At 37.1% G+C, this 22,886-nt stretch overlaps 1 protein-coding gene across 1 annotated transcript in view; it reads right to left on the bottom strand.

Moving 5' to 3' along the window:
* The window catches only part of RCOR3 (REST corepressor 3), a 64,107-nt gene that overhangs the window by 39,286 nt on the left and 1,935 nt on the right, over window positions 1–22,886 (bottom strand). Inside the window, exons 2-7 of the mRNA XM_011975855.1 lie at window positions 22,316–22,786; window positions 12,698–12,795; window positions 10,073–10,125; window positions 7,915–8,076; window positions 6,097–6,221; window positions 5,019–5,097 (exon numbers count right to left, since the gene is read on the bottom strand). Of these exons, the coding sequence (XP_011831245.1) occupies window positions 5,019–5,097; window positions 6,097–6,221; window positions 7,915–8,076; window positions 10,073–10,125; window positions 12,698–12,795; window positions 22,316–22,786 (988 nt within the window). The remainder of the gene's footprint in view (window positions 1–5,018; window positions 5,098–6,096; window positions 6,222–7,914; window positions 8,077–10,072; window positions 10,126–12,697; window positions 12,796–22,315; window positions 22,787–22,886) is intronic.

A 22,886-nucleotide genomic window follows, 5' to 3' on the forward strand; every position in this document is an offset into this window, starting at 1 on the left:
GGTGCGGTGGCTCACATCTGTAATCCCAGCACTTTGGGAGGGTGAGGCGGACGCATCACGAGGTCAGGAGATCGAGACCATCCTGGCTAACATGATGAAACCCCGTCTACTAAAAATACAAAAAAAAAAAAAAAAAAAATTAGCCAGGCATAATGGCCTGCGCCTGTAGTGCCAGCTACTCAGCACGGCAGGCGGACCTTGCAGTGAGCTGAGATCGCACCACTGCACTCCAGCCTGGGCGACAGAGCGAGACTCTGTCTCAAATAAATAAAAAAATAAATAATAAATTTAAAATTTATATGCTTTTGATGAAATAGCTGTTTACTTCCCTGTAGAGAGTAAAAAGACAAACTGCAAACTGGTAAAAGATCTTTGCTGTTAACCAAAGGACTCATATCCAGAATATACAAAGAATTCAATAAGAAAAAACTTTACATTCAATCTGCAAGAAAAAGACAACTATCAAGTGGAAAAATAGGTGGAAAAAATAAAAAACTACAAGCCAGGCATGCTGGCTCACGTCTGCAATCCCAGCTACTTGGGAGGATGAAGCAGAAGGATCATTTGAGTCCACAAGTTTGAAGCTGCAGTGGCTATGATCACACCACTGCACACTAGCTTGGGCAACAAGCAAGATTCTGTCCCAAAAAAAAAAAAACAAAACAAAAAATTCCACAAACAAAACACTTTTAAAAAGATGTAACAACAGCTAATAGAGAGAAAAACACATAGCCTCAGTAGTTACCTATGAATGAAACTGAGGACACAATGAAATGCCATCTCATACTGCCAGATTTGGAACATTTTAAAAGTCTGATCAAGCATTGGCAAAAGTAGACAATGGGTACTCTCATAGCCTACTGGAGGTATATCAGCTATAGAAAACAATTTGCCATTACCTAGGAAAGTTTAATGTGGCTATTCCCTAAAATAGAGTGACTCCATTCCAAAGAATCCTGGGACACTGTTACTCAATAAATCACTGTTGGTATTTTGGTGAAACAATCTGTGCTTTGCATTTCAGTATAGTTGTCATCTGTTTCTCCTACCCACTCAACAACTGAAATGCCCCACAATCACTGTAACAATGAAAACACCTCCACAATTTCTAAATGTCCCCTATGGGGTCAGTGCTAAACCTAGCTGAGAACTATTGTACCAAAGGAACTCTAAGACATGTGTATCCAGAACATGTTCATATCAGCAGTGTGCATAATAAAAAGCTGGAAATTAAGTTTATTAATTGGAGAGTGAATAAGTTGCAGTATATGTATACAATGGAACACTATAATATAGCAATAAAAATGAATCGCAAAAATAATAACAAAAGGCAGGTACTGAAGAATACATAAATATGATTCCATTTAAATAAAGTATGAAATAAATGAAACTGAATGATAATCATCATTATATGTGATAATATACATACGTGATAAAACTATAAAGAAAGAAGTGAATAATTAATAAATTTCATTATACTGGCTCCCTCTAGAGAGAAGGTGAGAATGTGCAATTGAGGCCGGCCATGGTGGCTCACGCCTATAATCCCAGCACTTTGGGAAGCTGAGGCAGGCCAATCACCTAAGGTCAGGAGTTCTAGACCAGTCTAGCCAAAATGGCGAAACCCCATTTCTACTTAAAATACAAAAATTAGTCAGGCATGGTGACACATGCCTATAATCCCAGCTACTCGGGAGGCTGGGGCAGGAGAATTGCTTGAGCCCAGGTGGAAGCTGCAGGGAGCCAAGATCACGCCACTGCACTCTAGCCTGGGGGACAAAGTGAGACTCCCTCTCAAAAACAAACAAACAAAAAAGAATATCCAATTGAGGAAACACAAACAGAAGTCCTGTTTCTTCAGCTCAGTGGTAGATACACTGGTATCTATCATTTTTCTTTAAACTGTACATACTCTACAATATATATAGTTCACAATTTTTAAAAGTTAAAATTAAGTTTCTATGTAATATGTTAACAACACGCAGAAGCAGCTACAAAGATCTGTATTAAAAGCAATAATGTAGTTTCTTTCCCTGCCTGGTAACCTTATTGCTTGGAATGAGCGGAGAAATGAATGAAGCTGCTGACACATCGTGCTAGTCTTGGACCACACCTCTGCAATATCCTCTTAAAACTTTTTAACTTATACTTCCCTCATATTATTTATTTTCTGGTAAGATGAGATCATGAGCAAAAGACCAAATAAGTATGTATCATCTTGCATAGTTGGGCAAAACTATATATTCCATATATATATATACACACACATATACTTTCTAGGTAGCAAATTCCTAAGTTTTCAGGTTTATATCATAATAAAGAGCATATAGTATGTATTCTCATTCATTAAAATTTTACTAAATGCTTACTATGTATCAGCCCCTGGGAGTGGAAAATAGTTAAAATATATTCTTGCTCTTAAAGAGCTCACCACACAGACAGGAAGGCAGGAAGAGGAAACTATGAGTAAACAACTACCACTCAGTAGAATTAGTACTGCAGTAGATTTAAGGAGAAATAAGGAGGTTGTCAATTCAAGATAAGGCACAAGATTTCATAGAGAAGATACATCTTGTAGAGTTGTAAGGAATTTCCTAGGCAGATTTGGGAAGAAAGGAATTCCAGAAAAAAAGGGACCAACATAATCATAGGACAAAAGCCAGGGAACTAAAAGACATATCTAAAACACTGTTAGTACTCTGATATAAATGGGGAAGGGTAGGGAATGCATAACTGGAGAGTTTGTATTTTATCCTATAGACAACACCATGGAAGGATTCACCAAGCAGTGAATTGGCAACTTTACAAAGGATTGCTTTGGCAACAGGGTAGCCAATGGACTGGAAAGGGTGGTATGGAGAATCTGAAAAAGGGAGGCATAGAGATAATCAGAGAGAAAACTGTTAGGATAATTCAGAGAAGAGATGAGAACCTAAGAAGGCGGCAATCACACAAAGAACAGAGAGATCAAATCTCACAGTTTTTTGAGAGACAGAATTAAAAAGAATAATGACAAAAGAATAGAGTAAGAAAGAAAAAGATGCCACTAAAATTGTGACACAATGGTTAAAAAGGTAGACAGGAATCAGAATGGCATTACAAAAGTCAAAGACAGCTTTTCAAGAAGAGAGGGGTCGGTAATTTGATACAGAAAGCACGAGTAGAATACAACTGATCACTGGATGTTGCATTTTGGAAATCATTGGTAACCTGTCAGCAGTTTCAGTGAAGTGGTGGGACAGAAGCAGCCTGACTAAAACAAACTCAAAAGTGAAGTAGTGCTAAGAAGGGTGATTTGTTTTCTAGAGTGGTTAAGACATACACTTTTTTTTTTTTTTTTGAGATGGAGTTTCACTCTTGTTACCCAGGCTGGAGTATGTTGCAACCTCGGCTCACTGCAACCTCCGCCTCCCAGGTTCAAGCGATTCTCCTGCCTCGACCTCCCGAGTAACTGGGATTACAGGCATGTGCCAGCATGCTCAGCTAATTTTTTATTTTTAGTACAGACAGGGTTTCTCCATGTTGGTCAGGCTGGTCTCGAACTCCTGACCTCAGGTGATCTGCCCGCCTCGGCCTCCCAAAGTGCTGGGATTACAACAGGCGTGAGCCACTGCGCCCAGCCAGAGATATACTTTTAAATGGAAGACTTGAACATACTTTTGGCTGCACTGAAAGGTTGAAAATATGGGAAAGACAAGGGATAACTGGTGGAGAACGTCTCAGAGTAGACACGAAGGGATAGATAGGATCACACAAGCAGTGAAATTGTATAGGAAAAGAAAAAAGATCTTTCTTACTGTGAGAGAGGGATATTAAGTCCCAAGACTGTTCATTCAACAACCATTTATTGAATAAACATTTATTGAATATTTGCCATATACCAGGTACTGTGCAAAGTGTCAGGGGATACAAATGAATAACTCAGTCCCTGACTTCAAAGAGTTCGCAGCTTAGTGGGCAAAATACAGTAACTGTAATATGTTCTAAGTACTAATACGCCACAGTGGAAAGGCCAGCATGGTAGCATAGAACTTAGAAGAAGGGCTGGAATTTAAGACAGCTTCTGTCTGACACTTTCTCCGTGACATGGATGAAGCTATCTGCCAAGTGTTTTTAGGGGTGGAGGGGTATTAGGCAATGTGTAGGAAGAGAAGGAATGTTCAAAACAGCTGCCCAGATAAAACAGCAACTTGTATACAAGATTTCTATGTCCTGGGTACTATAAAAAGTGCTTTTATACATATTACCTCTTTGATTCTCAAAACAATCCTATTATTTTCGTTTTACCAAGAAAAAAACCTGGGACTTAGAGATTAAAAACTAAGAGGCACTTAAGGACTACAGTGAGACTGGAAACTGTTTTCCATAGTAGCAACAATTTACAATTTACATAATTGTATCATTTTCTCCTGCTGTGTCTCTTAGACCATGAATAGCAACTAATCCAGCATCATGAGTTTACAGGGCTAGGGATGGTATGGCAGAAGGATAAGGGAAGTAGGGAGTTAAAGGAATGGGGAAATGGGAAAGAAAGAGATTCTCATAGTTGATCATTGGGACCATGGCTCTGGGAAACAAAGGTAAGGCAGACTTGGGGAAGAAAATGAAGGAATTAAGGAATCTGACAATATTTAGCCGTAGAAAGAAAATTAGTAAAACACAAAATTGAGGTAGAATGAACATTTTTAAAATAACATTGATGAAAGAGTTTAAAGTGATGAATGACCCATGGCATTGAGTTTCTTCAGAAGAATGAGTCACTAAATTGGATGAGGTCACATATCTAGTAAATGCTAAGTTTAAACAAACTCAGATCTTTCTCCAGTTTCAATGGTATTTTCAACTTTCAACAGCTTGGTTAACTGGGGTTCTAGGTATGACTGTATTGCTAATTAACACTGAAATTTACTATCTCATAAAACATTACATTAAAAAGTTTTTCTTAATATGAAGTACTGTTCATTCTTTTTCAGCAGATTTGTAGAACAATCACAAGCACTTCTAATGATCATCATTACCTCTTTTTTGGCTTCTTTTTTGGGATCATAATCACTATCATTCCCATCCATTGGATGTGTTTCTTCTACATCATCATCACTGAGAAGAAACAAAAATTAGTACACTTAATTCCCCCCTTTTTTTTTTAAGACAGTGTTTCACTCTTATTGCCCAGGCTGGAGTGCAATGGCACGATCTCAGCTCACTGCAACCTTTGCCTCCTGGGTTCAAGCGATTCTCTCACCTCAGCCTCCCAAGTAGCTGGGATTACAGGTGCCCACCACCACACCCAGCTAATTTTTGTATTTTTAATAGAGATGGGGTTTCACCATGTTGGCCAGGCTGGTCTTAAACTCCTGACCTCAAGTGATCTGCCCACCTCAGCCTCCCAAAGTGCGGAGATTACAGGTGTGAGCCACTGCACCCAACCAATTCCCTTCTTTTTATTGTATTCTAGTGCTCTTATCAAACTGTAATATATATATATCTTAATAATTTTACTAAATATTATTTAACAGAATAAGAGTTGTACTTGAGAAGATGAGCTTTTAATTCAGATTTCTGTAGTGTTCAGAAACATTTATCTCATTGGGTATACAGAATCCTTTTAGCAAACACTTCTAGCTCAAAAACAGAGACCCAGTGGGAAAGGGATTTAAAAAGAAATACCATTTGGGAAATGGGAACACATACAAATTGATGTAATACTTAAATTTCAGTCCTCCAATTGGAGAATACAGACAAAATGAAACAAAATGACTTTATACTATCAAAAGATTTAGCCTCAATAATAAGGATTTCGGTTACTCAGGTAATTATAAAAAGAGCTTCTTTCATAGAACATATTCTTTAATATATTCTAAATGTGTATTAAATATCAATACTAAAAGGAAGCGTTTGTGATTAAAATTAAAAGAGGTGAAAGAGGTCTTAATATTAAAACTTCTAACCACTTGGCTCTTCTTGTCAGAGTAGAAACATAAACGTAAGAATAAGGAATATTTACAATGTGTTGTCATAAATTTTCTGCCTTAGGAAATGTAAGCAACCCAATGCAGTGTCCCTAACAATGTAACTATATGAAGGTAACCAACCTACCTGTCACCCTGATTATGTCTATTAGCTAGTTTACGAGCCTGGCGATCCATCAAACTTGTCCTAGAGCGAGTTTTTTTCCAAGAATAGTAATATTTTACAAGGCTTGCAATTGTCTTATCTGGAAGCTTAAAAAAAATCATGTTAATATCAGCAAGTTTAATTCATAAACAAAATGAATAATAATTTTGATGATATTCTTTACTATTTAGTAAAGGCATAATTAAAAAATATTTCATGGGTACCTTTATGAATTATAGAGCTAAAAAGTACTACTACAGTCAGTATCCCATATCAATGTCACTGACATTTCTGAATGAATATTCCTATTTGTTCTGGAAGAGGAGGGGAAGAGGTCACAAACTAATTTGGTGAGAATGTCCCCAGAAGTTCCCAGCGCAGTCATGTTAGTATTCAATATATATAATTCACATAAAATAAAATTCACTATTTCAAGTGTACATATTAGTGGTTTTGGTAAATTCACTAACTTGTACAATCACCATCTCTATCTAATTCCAGAACATTTTCATAATCTCAAAAAGAAATCCTGTACCCATTAGCAATCATTCCCTATTCTACCCCTCCACCAGTCCCTGGCAACCACTAATCTGCCTTCTCTCTCTATGGATTTGCCTATTCTGGACATTTTACATAAAGGGAATCATACAATATGTGACCTTTGTGTCTTGCTTCTTTCATTTAGCAAGATGTTTTAAAGAAAAGCTATTCAATTCTTAACAATACATTTTTTTGAATAACTTTGTTTTAAATCCAGTCTTAAAATGGTAAATAATGCAAACAGGCTTTGGCCATCAAATGAAGTCTGAGTATTAAAATGACTGATGATCATGCACTGACTGATCTGTCATAGTGAAAACAAGGATGCAACTTCCCCACCAAAAATGTTCTCTTTCATCATGGAAGACACCTAGATATATTTGCAAACATTATCTAATTTTCATCTACTGAGGTTAAAATAGTTTTATGCAGGAACTTCTCAGATTTACATTATTTTGACACAATACTAAAAATGTAGGAACTAGAAATACAGAGCAGTTTCTCTCCACACACACACAAAAAAAAAAAAAAAAAAAGAAAGAAAGAAAAAAGCAGCAGCACCATCTGGACAATATTGAAATAATTTGTTTTTTGTTTTTTGAGACAGAGTCTTGCTCTGTTACCCAGGCTGGAATGCAGTGGTGTGATTTCAGTTCACTGCAACCTCTGCTTCCTGGGTTCAAGCTATTCTTCTGCCTCAGCCTCCCAAATAGCTGGGCGACAGGCGCGTGCCACCACACCCGGCTAATTTTTTGTATTTTTAGTAGAGACAGGGTTTCACCGTGTTAGCCAGGATGGTCTCGATCTCCTGACCTCATGATCCGCCTGCCTCAGCCTCCGAAAGTGCTGGATTACGGTCATGAGCCACCGCGCCCAGCCTAATAAGGACTTTTTAAAACGGGACTTTCATATCCAAAAATATATAAGTTGGAAAAAATCCTCGTGTCAAAGAGTGAAACATTTAAAAATAAAGTTGAAATTTTTTTTTTCCTGAAACAACATACGAAATAACTCTATTACATGTGTATTATTACATGTTATGTAAGTCAAAATAAAAGCTAATTTACTGTAATGCAATAGCACATAACTGTCATGTAAGAGTGGTTGCAGAAAATAGGATTGTATACAAATATACCTGTTTCCAAATAGTTTTTAAAATTAAATTGAAGAATGTTTTTGTATTTAATAAGTAGGACGTGTTCAATAGTAGCTTAAGATATCATTCACATATGAACCACAGTAAGATTAAAATTACCATACCATTTGCTGAATCCTGTGAAAGCTCTTTCCATGAAAACTAAAGGCTTGTTCAAATAGGACTTTATCTTCCACTGTCCACTCATCCGGAAAGGGAGTGAAATTAGGGAGATCAGCAAGGGACTTCTCAATGTTATGTTTATGCCAGAACAACATGCCAAGTGCCTTTGAAGAGAAATCATTCCCCTTTGGTTTTAATGGACTTATGTTCCATCACACTTAAGAAAGTTAAACACAAATTAGATCAAAATCTTAAGCCTATGACTTCAACTGAAGATAGACTCACAGTTTGGGACTTTAAATCAGGGGCGCCCAGGTAGCAGACCTCATTTATTTATTTCTTTTAAATCAGGGCCTCAGAACAGTGAATGTTCTTACATACCATATTTGCTGCAGAATCTAGGAAAAACAGTGAGCTGAGGAGAGTGACTACAAAGCAGATTTGTAGGTTCACACCAAGAGTTTAACCCACATTTTAAAATTTGTCAATATGTAGGAAAAAATATGCTAAAAGGAAATTTTCCAGTAAATCCATACTTGCATGAAATGATCAGATGCCACAAAGCCAGAAATGCTCATTTGGGGCTTAGTAGGGAGATATTTAAGTTTTAATCTTTTACAAGTGTATCACAGGCTAACCATGTCCAAGAAGTAAAAGTACCTCCACTGCAACTTTAACAATTTTTTAACCACATTTAAGTTATTTATTATCAGAACATATAAACAGAATTATTAGGAGGCATATAAATAACTTCAATGACTTAATTACCAAATCAAAACAAAGACTGAAATGGACAACTTCCAAAAATTCCATAAATTCCCCTTCTATTTTAAGTAGTAGGCCTTTCTCTTTATTATAAGGTATTAAGCATCGCTTAGGGCACAAACTTTTATTTTCTAAGAGATATAGCCACTTTTTAAATACTGAGTTTGTTAATTTCTGTACTCTGATAACAGTCCTTTAAAATACACAGGAAAACGAACATATGGATAGTCCTATTTTAAAGGATTAACTTTCTCAAATATTAAACAGAAAGGCAAGGCTTAAAAACAAAATAGGCAATCAAAGGCTTCAAAATTCACACAAAAGTTAATTACATTTAGGTAGATATAGATAAAATAAACATCTCAATTTCACAAAAATATTCCTTTACCATGTAATTGGACTATAAAGTTAGCTCTTGATAACCCAGGTTACAGATAATTTACCTTTCTTACTTATCTTAAAACAAATCTACCTATTTTACTATAAAGTCTGATAAAGGTTGAAATACTTATTTGAGATTTAAGATCTCTTTCATTTCATTTTTCCATATTTTCCATTCCCTTATTACTAAGGATAATGTACATATATTTGTCTCTCTATATATAGTATATTATATATAACACAGTATATTACATAATATACATTATATAAATACATTATAGTCTATTTAATATAACTTATCTCCATGACTATGTATGTTATACTTACTAAATTCAATGACATTACTATATTTTGTATGCAGAAAAAGACCAATCTGTGGGTAGCCATTAGATCGAATTATAGTATAAAATATTAAGATAATTTCTTGATTTTGTTATAATTTTTATTTGAAGAGACTTAACTCTACATACAGACAGATATATCATATATAGATATATCCTTTTAAAGTTATCTAACAAAAACAGCCTTTTGTAATTTCATTCAAAATTTAAAAGTCTTAAATATTCCCTTAAATGTAAAGTTTAACTTTTAGATCCTATAGAACAAAAAGTCAAAAGAGAATTACCGCTATCATTAATAAAATTTTTTATAAATAAAAGAATTGTTTTAAAGTTCTATCTGTGTACGCTGACTCCAAAATACACCAAAACCTTAACTTTTCATTTTGAAAAGCATTGCCAGAGGAATACTGAAGGCTTCCAGAAATTTTCAGAACTCAAAGTAGAATAAGAAACAGATATACTGAGAGAAAAATATTTAAGCCCTTGAGATGAATAATGTTTATAAAAGCAAACTCCTTAATATTGAAAGGTCACTCTTTGCTAGGACTTTTGTGGTATCTATAAAATAGCTGGTCAAGATTATGCACTTTGTTAGGACAGAAACTATGATGAGACTCTCTGGATTTGGTAAATATTGAGACAAGCCTTACTATTGAAGTGTTTCTCTACATACCTGTTCCACATTGTAGCCATGCTTCTCCTTTGCAATTGCAATGTATTCATCCACTGCAATGAAATAATGGTATATAATTAATTATCCTCATTTAATTAATTTACCTAGGTCTACTTTTGTTCTTAACATAGCAAAGCAAAACAACTTATATTCCAGGGTAAAAAAATAGCCAAAGATACCTCCCATGAAATGTTACAAAGAGACTTGTAATAGCAAGATCAGATGCTCACCTGGTTTAAAATTTTATTTAGTATAACTTATCTCTACAACTACACGTTATACTTACTAAATTCAATGACATTACTATATTTTTGTATGCAGAAAAAGACCAATCTGTGGGTAGCCAATAGATCTAATTATTGTATAAAATATTAAGATAATTTCTTTTCTAATAGTCTTTATTTGAAGAGAGTTAGCCGTTTAAGACCCTTTCACATATTTAGAGTTGATCCAAAGCCTTTACCATTCCATTTTTGATTGAGGTATAAAGGATAGCTTATAGTTCTGCCAGTTATACATAACAATGACACATTTAAGTATGCTTCAGTACTCCTAAATTTTCTTCAGCTCTTCCTGCTTGTAATACAAAGCATGTTTGAGTATTCCACTTTCATTTATCTTCCATATGTAATTAAGCCAACAGAATTATTTAGATAAGCAGTTTCAATGATGATAAACTGGCTATTATTTCAAGGCCTCATTGCTGAGAAGTCCAACACATTCACCAGAACTCAGTTTTATGTGAACTCCATAAAATCGCTCTTCCTTGATTCTAATTAATTTTTATATGTGTGTGTATGTATAAATTAACTTTTTGGAAGTATTTTTGAGAAGCAGTGGTTAAGAATCCTGATTCCGGAACAGCTAGTCTACCTAGGTTTGATTATCAGCTTATTGCTGTTTTTTGACTTTGGCCAAGTAACTTTTGACCTTTTTGTACCTTAGTTTCCTCACTCTAAATAGTTGTTAAAAACACTACCTTCCTCCTGTGATTAAATAGTTAATAAATGGAAAATGCCCAGAACAGCACCTGGTCCATTTTAAGAATTTTATAAGTATTTGCTGTGATTATTAGTCAGTACAGTCTAATACATGAATATGCTCTTATAACAATAATGCTATTATAATAAAATGTTTAAATGTATGCTATCAAATCTCCCCACAAAGGGTAAGCTTTTTGTGTAGAAAACCCAAATATTACATTTTGTTTACAGCCCAAAGCACTTAAATACATGACAGGTCTAAATATATGCTGAACAACACCAATTGACTTGTGGTTTCCAACCCTGGCTATGCATTACAATCAGTGTGGGAGCTTTTAAAAAGTAAGACATCCAGGATCCACCCTTGAAGCCTCTGACTTAATTGGTCTGAGAAAGAGACTAGATATAAGTACTTAAAAAAAAAAAAATTCCCCAAGTGATTCCAATGCACTTCCAGGGCTGAAAACCATCGCCCTAGACCTTCATTTAAATATTCCACATGAACACTACACTACCAGGACTCTGTGGCTGAATTTTGTTTCCACTTTGCTAAGAAATGAACCATTGTATAAAACAGAACTAAGCCAGTAAAATTCAATGATACCCTGATGCTCAGTTTGTGAATGAAAACCTTTGTCTGTAACGAGGATTGAACCTGGGAAACTAATAGTCTCTTTCAGGTTCTCATTAAACAGTCCCAGGCCAGATGAATAATTTCATGTTTTCTGTTAGGAATGCTTCAAGGGCACACAATTTCTAGACTACCAGCTAGACCTTTGGCTGGTGTTTTACAGCTCTTAAATAGAAAGATTTATCAGTTAAGCAGAAACATACTCAGTTTTCAATTTTTAGCTCTCTTATTACATCAATAAGCATGATTCGACTTACTATACACGATAGGATATCATTAATTTTCATGGGACTAAATAAATCAGACACCTTTAAGACGTTAGTAAATATTCTAAAAAGACAAGCTTATCTTACAGCTGCTAGAATTAACTGTTCAGTGTCGTTGTTGTTCTTGTTGTTATTTAACAAACTAAATGATAACTGAATGGAGGGGTGGGGATCTTAGTGTTGTTACCTGCACGTTTCCTATATCTGATGTGCCGCAAAGGATCAGGTCCGCTACATCACATTGAAGTCTAAAGCCACACCATGATTCAAGAAGTGCATGGTCAATGATCCAGAAGGTCTCCGTCCAGAAATGGAGAGCACAAAGATGACCTGATGGCTGCTGAAGTCAGTTCTTTCCCCTTTCCTCTTTAAAATGGTAATGATAGTGGGCTCTTTGAAGTTTGAAGGCATGTCTTTACCGCTCCAAATACTGAGGAAAAGCCTGGGCAGATGTCTACATAGTAACTCCCTCCCCTGCTTGAGGATTTAAGCAGCAATGCCATCAGATCCTAGGTTTTTCATTCTTCATGGGCCTGACACAAATTGGAATGATCAACCCACTATCTTCCAAAAGGAAAAACATTCTAATATAACAACCTCCATTAAAAAAAAATAAGAATAATAATAAAAACAAAGACAAAACTGTTTTATGAGAATCTAAAAGACCCAAAAACAAATATAAGTCACATTTTGAATTGGGTGATAAACTCCTGCTGACATTAACATTCAATTTCAGAAAACTTACATTTGGCATCTGGGATACTGTGATATGGAGACCATACAAGCATCCCTCCATTGTCTTTATCTGTGTACTTTGTAGCACCTGGGGGAAAAAAATAATTACTTTGAATATGATGGATTTTATTTACACTCAAAATAAGTATAAACAAAGTAAGCTGGCCGGACACGGTGGCTCATCCCTGTAATCCCAGTACTTTGGGCGGGCGAGGTGGGCGGATCATGAGGTCAGATCGAGACCATCTTGGCTAACACAGTGAAACCCCGTTTCTACTAAAAATATGAAAACGAAAAATTAGCCAGGCATGGTGGCAGGCGCCTGTAGTTCCAGCTACCTGGGAGGCTGAGGCAAGAGAATAGTGTGATTCCGGAAGGCGGAGCTTGCAGTGAGCCAAGATGTGCCACTGCACTCCAGCCTGGATGACAGAGCGAGACTCCATCTCAAAAAAAAAAAAAAGTAAGCTTTATTTCAGTTTTAGTACAGTATCTGCAAAGGAGGACAAGGAAAGAAAATACAGGAAAACAAAAGGAAAATAGATTTACATTACATATAGTAAATAGCTTGTTTATAAAAATTAAGGAAATTTTACAAATGCTGGTTTATCCCTTTTAAAGTAAAAAAGACTTTCTTCAGTACATTACATATCTCTACTTGACAGAAGGTAATAAATCTGATATAAACTTCCATACATTACTTAGAGATCATCTTTAAAAACTCAAGACTTTTAAACGAGAAAGAATGCCTCAGGTACTGTTTTGCCCCATATCTAAATGGGTCAAGAGTGCTGTAATTTTTAAACACTTATGTCTGCTTTTTATTTAATTTTATTTCTTGCTAAGGGTCTGCCAGCTATTCACTTTTAAACTTAAGTTCATTTATGACATTTTATATTTATAAAAGTTTGTGCTCTATATTAGAAGAAAAGTCAAGAAAAATAAAAATAAAAAAGGCTGGGTGCAGTGGCTCACGCCTGTAATCCCAGCACTTTGGGAGGCTAAGGCAGGCGGATCATCAGAGGTCAGGAGTTCAAGACCAGTCTGGCCAACGTGGCGAAACCCCGTCTCTACTAAAAATGAGAAAATTAGCCAGGTGTGGTCGCGCACGCCTGTAATCCCAGCTACTTGGGAGGCTGAGGCAGGAGGATCACTTGAACCTGGGAGGCAGAGGTTGCAGTGAGCCGAGATCACACAGCTGCACTCTAGCCTGGGTATCAGAGCCAGGCTCCATCTCAAAAAAAAAAAAAAAAAAAAAGTCAAGGTAAAAAAGTTAATGCAATTTCTTCTTAATATAATCTCAAAGTCTACTTCTACTTCTGACTTGGAAGAATAGTAACATTTTCTAATTTCTTTCTTTCTTTTTAAAGATGTGAAGTCTGGCTACGTTGCCTAGGCTGGTCTCGAACTACTGGCCTCAAGCAATCCTACTGCCTCAGCCTTCCAAGTAGTTGGGATCACAGCTGCATGCCACCACACCCAGCCTCTAATTTATAATATTTTATAGCCTAGAAAGTCAGAAAAATCAAGCCCTATTAAACCTTCATATAAATTAAGAATCAACAGCATGAAGGGCTGAGACAGCTATGCCAGAGCTAAGTTACATGCCTGTAGACGCTATCTATTATTTTAATCATTCAGTGTTATTCTTCTGGTCTACCTAATTCTTAGTTGCATTTAATTCATTAAAACTATCAACAAATGAAGCATTGCTGCTACTTTTCTTTTTTTGAGATGAAGTTTCACTCTTGTTGCCCAGGCTGTTCAATAGCACGATCTAGGCTCACTGCAACCTCTGCCTCCCAAGTTCAAGCGATTCTCCTGCCTCAGACTCCCGAGTAACTGGGATTACAGGCATGCACCACCACGCCCAGCTAATTTTTGTATTTTAGTAGAGACGGGGTTTCACCATGTTGGCCAGGCTGGTCTTCAACTCCTGACCTCGTGATCCGCCTGCCTTGGCCTGCCAAAGTCCTGGGATTACAGGAACGCGCCACCATGCTTGGCTAACTTTGTATTTTTAGTAGAGACAAGGTTTCTCCATGTTGGTCAGGCTGGTCTCGAACTCCCAACCTCAGGTGATCCACCCACCTCGGCCTCCCAAAGTGCTGGGATGACAGGCGTGAGCCACTGCACCCGGCTCATCAATGACTTTTATGTGGTACTGATAATTACCATTAATAGCCAGAATTCTAAAATTACTCACATAAAATATTAAAATAATTCCGAGGTTAAACTGTAATCCTTTATAAAGTTATAAGATACTTGGAATGAAGAACATTCATTTCTAGTGGTAGGAGAACTACTACTGTAATCTCCATCTTAGAGAAGTTATCTATCAGGCAATAATATAGTACCACTCAATATTTTTATTTTTAGACAAGCATCATATATCATTACTAATCAATAAATTTTAGTTAAAAAATCACACGTTGCCATAAAATATAAATTTATCTTAAAATTCTATGTATAAGGAAAATTAAGAAGAAAAGAGAACTGAAAGAAGAAACACTACCAAAGTATTCAAAAGCCTTTTGTATTTTGTCATATCTTTAATAAAAGAGGACACGAAAGCATGAGCTGAGAATTTAGGAAAATGCCAAATTACAGTTCATTATGTGAAATTTATATTCAATGCAAATAAACTGGCCAAGCCCTGTGGCTCAAGCCTGTAATCCCAGCACTTTGGGAGGCTTAGGTGGGCGGATCACTTGAGGTCGGAAGTTCAAGACCAGCCTGACCAACATGGAGAAATCCCATCTCTACTAAAAATACAAAAATTAGCCGGGTGTGGTTGGTGCATGCCTGTAATCCCAGCTACTTGAGAGGCTGAGGCAGGATGATCACTTGAACCCGGGAGGCAGAGGTTGCGGTGAGCCGAGATTGCTCTATTGCACTCCAGCCTGGGTAACAAGAGCAAAACTCCACCTCGAAAAAAAAAAAAAAAAAAGAAACTTTGAGATATCTTTTTAAGACTTCAATATTAAGATACATATTTAAGTTTTCACCCTGTAAACAAAAATAGAAACACAAATTAGTCAACCCACTCAATGGTAATAAAACAAAAACCCTATTTAAGTAGGTCAGAAGCCTTTACTTAATTCATAAAATCTAACGTTATACAAAGTGAATATCCTAAACTTCAATCCTTTAATATGGAACTGATTTTGCACAATGGAATCATGACAATAAGATCATTTAAATCCTACTTAACAGAACATGAAATGCAACAAAGAAAGTTTTCCATTAAGTCTCAAGTCTTAATGGCATATCACGCTAAATATTTAAACATAATTTCCTTGTATCTCATTCTTGCCTTACAGAAAGTCTGAATTAAAATATCTTCATTAAATGGCCCTTCTCAAACAGGTATTAAACTATTTTTTAAATTTTTCCCCATAAAAAAGTAACAGCTACAGGCTGGGTGCAGTGGCTCTTACCTATAATCTCAGTACTTTGGGAGGCCAAGGAGGATGGATGGCTTGAGCCCAGGAGTTTGAGGCCAGTCTGGGAAACACAGTGAGACCCTGTCTCTACTAAAACTACAAAAAATTAGCTGGATGTGGTCGCGTGCACTTGTAGTCCCAGTTACTCAAGAGGCTGAGGTGGGAGGATCGCTTGAGCCCAGGAGTTCGAGGCTGCAGTGAGTCATGACCACACTACTGCACTCCAGCCTGGGCAACAGAGCAAGACCCTGTCTCAATAAATAAGTAAGTTTCCAAAAAAATTCTTAGCATTGTAATTAAGGGTTCAATCTGACAGAAACTGGTATCCAAGCTGTGGGAACTAACAGCTCTTCCAATATGGGTGAGCGGGTAGAGGATACAGGAGAGGCATACATAGAGCAATCCTGTCTGATAGCAAAGAATGCCTAATTAAGCATTTCACAATTTTCCTTCCCTAACTCTGAACTGGACTCTACTATTTTCAATTATATATGTGCCAACTAGGCCCAAGAGATGACTGATACAGGAAAAGAGGGACATTTTAGTGCAATGGTTAAGAGTATGAACTATAGAGCCCAACTCCCAGAATCTGAATACCAGCTCTGCTACTTGGTAGCTGTGTCACCTTGGATAAATCTATTTAATCTGTCTGTGCCTCAGTTTTCCTTATCTCTAAAAATATGGATGATGAGAGTACCTATCTGACAGAGTTGCTCAAAAATTAAATGAATATAAGTACGTGGCATGTGGTAAGCATTATCTATGATTTAATTATTATTATTACTAGTATACGCTTATTGAAGACAGTTCTTTCTTAAGTTCCTTCCTTCTTCATCCTAAAAAGGCTTCTTCTCACCGTATCAACTACAAATGAATAAAACCTCAAGGGAATATATCTCAAAAATGGCTGATGTCCTCTCTCGCCAACCTCTTGAAAATGAAATTGAATAGCTGTAATGACCTTTATGTTTTTCTCACAATTCAGACGTGATTCCTTTCCTATAAAATAGGAGAAAGTAACATGTACTATTAAAAATAATTTATCTACCTCTTGGGATGCTTTGCATCCAGTAAGTTTTACCTTTTTCATTGTAAAAGTCAGAATGAACTAAAACATTAAATAGACATTAACCCCATGTTTATTTTGTTTTTATCTGTAATAATATTTAAGATTATACCTCAAAACTATCTGATATTTAGAAACAGTACTGAGACTCAAACCTGACTCACCAACAAAACAACCATGACTTAAAGTACCTTATCTTCTGAATAGATTAAAAAACAAACCGAAACCTAGATAGCAAGCTACCATAATTTTAAAAGACTACAGTAGCATATCAGTTCTGAAAATAAAATTGTTGAACAATCAATTGTCTTCAGTTTTAGATAAAACATTTAAAGGTTAATCACTTTGAAATTATTAGATCTTTTAACTGGAGTCTTACATTTATAAGACTGCTGGAGAAAACCAACAACTAGGAAGGGAAAATATAATTCAATAAACTAGGATTTCCACATCAATAAAAATAAAAATCTATTACTTTTTAGATTTCCTTTAGGACATTAAAAATAAGGACTTTGAAGATCATGGAACAAATATACTATATAAAGAACTTAAATACTGAGAATATTAAAATGTACTAAATATATTGTAACATTTTACTACTTATATACTAGGTTCTAAATTATATACTTAATATATACCAACTTCAAACTTGGGTAAACAAAGACTTTCCCGGGGCACATGAGCACGAGTAAGTTTCAAGAGAATCAATTTTCAGAACTTTAACTTCCCTATGTTCTCTTTCCTAAGACAATCTGCCTGAAAACTCACATGTGGTCAAATGATAAGAGGTTAGACTCATTCTACTTCCATCATCTCTCTTCACAAATGCCCGTCTCTCACTTAAAAAAAAATAAAAGGGCACCATCTCTCATGCATTCCAAATCTTACAAGAGTACATGACCCAAAATGTTAAACCCTCCAGGGTTTCAAACAGGGTGTCAGGAAAACACTCCTTTACTCAAGGCACCATAACTACTAGAGTTTTAATCAATTATGCATTAATTGTAATAACTCAAGCCAGAAGAGATGTAACACTCAGAACCTTACTCACAGGTGATCAATAAAGCACTTTATTTTATTTTACTTTATTTATTCATTTCAGACAGAATCTCACTGTCGCCTAGGCTGGAGTGCAATGGTGCAATCTCGGCTCACTCCAACCTCCACCTCCCGGGTTCAAGCAATTCTGCCTCAGCCTCTCAAGTAGCTGGGATTACAGGTGCCCACCACCATACCCAGCTAATTTTTTGTATTTTTAGTAGAGATGGGGTTTCGCCATGTTGGCCAGGCTGGTCTTGAACTCCTGACCTCAAGGGATCCACCTGCCTTGGCCTCCCGAAGTGCTGGGATTACAAGCATGAGCCACTGCGCTGGCCCAATAAAGCACTTAAAAGCACAAAAAAAAATTATATAAGATAAAGTTCTGTGGTGAAAATGCATGGAAATGACTTCAAAGACGAAAAGGAACAATGTAAACTTTCAGAATGTTAGAAGCTTGTCTACATATTTTACAAAATAGTACTATTACATCACTGTAGTATTTATATTTAATTGGATACATTTAAAATAAAGATATAAAGACTTCATTATCAAAGTATTAATATTTTCAATACACTACAGATTATATTTTTCAACTATTTAAACTCAGTGACAAGTAATAGATGTTGACTAAAAATATGTAAACCTTTTTTCAAAATTATTTCATGGATATGTAAGTAAAATATTTTGAAAACCACTGCTTTATATACAGTATTTTTCGCTTAATCTTGTGATATTCTTAACATCATCATCCTTTTACAAACGAGAAAACTAAGGCCTAGAGAAGTCAGGTGGTTCATCCAAGGCTATTATGCCATATTAGATTAAAGGCATATGATAAGAAATTAGGCTCTACACACAAAAACTGTTCTCATGAAGTAAGTACAGTTAGTAGGCACTAAATAAAAGTTGGGAAGATCTAGTGAACAATGGAAAGAAAATAATCAGCAATATAGTTAGTAAAGACATTATTAGCAACGGTTTCATAATTAAGGTAAACTGTTCCTAATCTCTTAACTTCAGTAATCCCAGTATAAATCTCAATTCTTCTCATATTTCCTAAAATAATCACTTTAATAAATTTTTTTTTTTTTTTTTTGAGACCGAGTCTCCTTCTGTCACCCAGGGTATAGCACAGTGGCACCATCATAGCTTACTGCAGCCTCAACTTCCTGGACTCAAGTGATCTCCCACCTCAGTCTTCTGAGTAGCTGGAAGTACAGATGTGGTATGCCACAACACTTGGCTAACTTTTGAATTTTCTGTAGTGACGGGGTCCCACTATATTGCCCAGGCTGGTCTCAAACTCCTGGGCTCAAGCGATCCTCTCACCTCAGCCTCCCAAAATGCTGGGATTATACCCATGAGCGTTGGGATTATACCCATGAGCGATAGCCCCTGGCCAATTCATTCTTTACCTGCTTAATTTTTATCATCATCACTATCACCTTTTCCAATAAAATTAGCCTACATAAAAAATCCTCTTAATTTTTCTACATTCTGATCACAGCAGATTTTACAAACTCAGCACCCAAGGAATTTTTCTTTCAAATGACTTCTAGAACTATGCGTCAACAATCTCCATATAGATGGATTGAGTGGTTTAGGAGACAAAGATAATGAGAAAGAGAAGAGAGAGGAGCTAACCATGTCTCAATTTCCATAACTAATAAATATCTTTTTGGCAGGGTGCAGTGGCTCAAGCCTGTAATCCCAACACTTTGGGAGTTCAAGACTAGCCCGGCCAACATGGTGAAACCTTTTCTCTACAAAAATACAAAAAAAAAAAAAAAATTAGCCGGGCACGGTAGCACGTGCCTGTAGTTCCAGTTACTCGGGAGGCTGAGGCAGGAGAATTGCTTGAACCCAGGAGGTGGAGGTTGCAGTGAGCCAAGATCGCACCACTGCACTCCATCCTGAGTGACAGAGCAAGACTCTGTCAAAAAAAAACTTTTCGTCTATTATTTTTCCCAAGGTAACGTGTTTATATTCCCACCTCATTATATTGATGTGAAAAACACAACAGCACAACATTTATAATAAAATAGATCAGCAGTATAATGTTGAATGGCAGAGGCCCAGTATTTCCCTGTAAAAAATGCCCAATAACTGATAATCTACGTTTGATTGATAAGATTAGCCTTTAACAGGTAAGAAAAGCCCTCGTAAGTTTAAATGGTAGTCAGTTTTAATTCTGTCCTTGGGTTTGGTATGCTTCTGGAGAAGACTCTTAAGCAGAAAATGAGTAAGTGAAGTTAAAGAAAGTGATGTCTAGCCTTATTCTAATAATAAAATTAAATTAGTCTGAGTAAATAAATTGAAAATATGACTTTAATGACTTTAAAAACATTTCAGTGATTTTTTTTCTCCTCAAATATTCTATTCGGGTTCAAAATAAGCAAAATATTATTGTGGATTAAGTTGGTTAACAATGGTCACGTAAAACCACATTAATATTATTCTAAGTGATTATTCTCAAAATTTGGAAATTTGTTCCAGTGTTCAGTTTATCCTGAAACAAAAAAGATGCTTTCCAATGATTAGATCAATGCTTTCCAATGTAATGCTATGGCATGTACAAGTTTGTTCCAGCGTTCAGTCTGGCTCTTAAGCACAAGACTCCTAATAAAACTGTATATAGTTGTCTATGAAATAAATATTGACTCAGAAATCTACCCATTGGGGCAAAAAGATAGATATATTAACTTAAGAAATAATTGTAGCTGCTGAGGTGGAGACTCCCAATGAAAGCTCCAAATCAGAAAGGTGTGAATACATCCAGAATAATTCTTCATAATTACAAATTTTAATCTTTATAGAATTACCTGCCATATGCCCATCATTTAATCCTGGTAAGAATTCCATTAAATAGTTTTTATAGGCTGGGCGCGGTGGGTGGTTCACACCTGTAATCCCAGCACTTTGGGAGGTTGAGGCAGGCAGATCACGAGGTCAGGAGTTCAAGATCAGCCTGGCTAAGATGGCGAAACCCCATCTCTACTAAAAATATAAAAATTAGCTGGACATGGTGACGCGTGCCTGTAGTCCCAGCTACTCAGGAGGCTGAGGCAGGAGAATCACTTGAACCCGGGAGGTGGAGGTTGCAGTGAGCCGAGATCGCGCCACTGCACTCGCCACTGCACTCCAGCCTGAGAGACAGAGCAAGATTTCATCTCAAAAAAACAAAAAAGTTTTTCTAGCCAAGAATACTGAGGTGCAGAGATAGTGTGTGTGGCTTGCTCAGACCACAAAAAGAAGAGTTGGGAGTTAGGAATTCAGATTTTTTTTTTTTTTTTTTTTGAGATGGAGTCTCACTCTGTCGCCCAGGCTGGAATGCAGTGGCGTGATCTCGGCTCACTGCAACCTCAGCCTCCCAGATTCAAGCGATTCTCCTGCCTCAGCCTCCCGAATAGCTAGGATTACAGGTGCGTGCCACCACGCTCGGCTAATTTTTTGTGTTTTCAGTAGAGACGGGGTTTCACTGTGTTAGCCAGGATGGTCTCGATCTCCTGACATGGTGATCTGCCCGCCTCAGCCTCCCAAAGTGCTGGGATTACAGGCATGAGCTACGGCACCCGGCCTGAATTCAGTCTCTTAAAGCCAAAGTGTGCTCCTTCCAAATGTCAAGTAAACCCAGAGGGAGCAGAGTGGTGTGAAAGTGCCATTCACCTACTAGCAACATCAATAAAGAAAATTAGCTTCATAAAACATTTAAAATTACTTGAAGCCCATCAGTATATACACTGATAGTCTTTAAATAAAATGTATTCCCAGCCAGTCATTTAGAAGGCAACCCAAATCTAGTAAACACTCTTGCATCACTGTTTTCACCTATTAAAAATGAAACTGTCCTGACAATCATTTTAACACTCATTACTTTTTATCCTCCTCACTTGGGACAGGAGGAGGAGCTGCTATCTGAAATCCAAATGGTTGGTAAATATTTTGCATTTCCTAACAGGTAGAGGAGGGCCAAAAAATACACCTCTGTATTCTAATAATTAAACATTCTGTTTCTCCCCAGGAAAATACAAGGAAACTCTTTAATATCTAACATAGAAATCGAAGGTCTGACACAAACGCAATATTATGAACGGGCACCGGGCAAAAAAATTGACGAACTGTAAGGAGGGAAATAAAAAGGTGGGCCCCTCTGAAAGTCTGTCCAAAGCCTGAACTGAGAAGGGTCTCGGGCAGGGTGGGGAGAAGGAAACGCGCTCCACTCCGAGAGGCTCCAGCAAGGGCGCCTCCATATGCGGAACTCTCGCCCAATCCCCGCACAAGCTCAAATCTCGTGACCGCCGGGGAGCCTGTTTGGAGAAAAGTAGACAGGGAGCCCGCAAGCTGGGTTGGCAGAGGACGCTGGAACCTGGCTGCTCGGGGAGAAAATGTCTCCTTGGCAGCTGCAGCCACTGTCCTGTGGTCTAACTTCCCAGGGCTGGCTGGCGAGCGAGGTGTGCCTGCCGCTGGCGTCTCCCCACCCCCTTCCCCCACCCCTTTCTCTCCGCGGCTCCCGCACTCCGCAGAGCTGCCGCGACCAAAGCTACACCACCTAGCCAAAAAGAAAGAAAAGAGACAATCCCCGCTGCGCGCGGGTCGGCAGGGCTCGCCCTTGGCTTCCCCAGCCGGTGACAGCCGCCCTGGCCTCCGCC

The sequence above is a fragment of the Mandrillus leucophaeus genome, unplaced genomic scaffold (assembly GCF_000951045.1).
Source record: "Mandrillus leucophaeus isolate KB7577 unplaced genomic scaffold, Mleu.le_1.0 Scaffold159, whole genome shotgun sequence".
Classification (NCBI taxonomy): Eukaryota; Metazoa; Chordata; class Mammalia; order Primates; family Cercopithecidae; genus Mandrillus; species Mandrillus leucophaeus.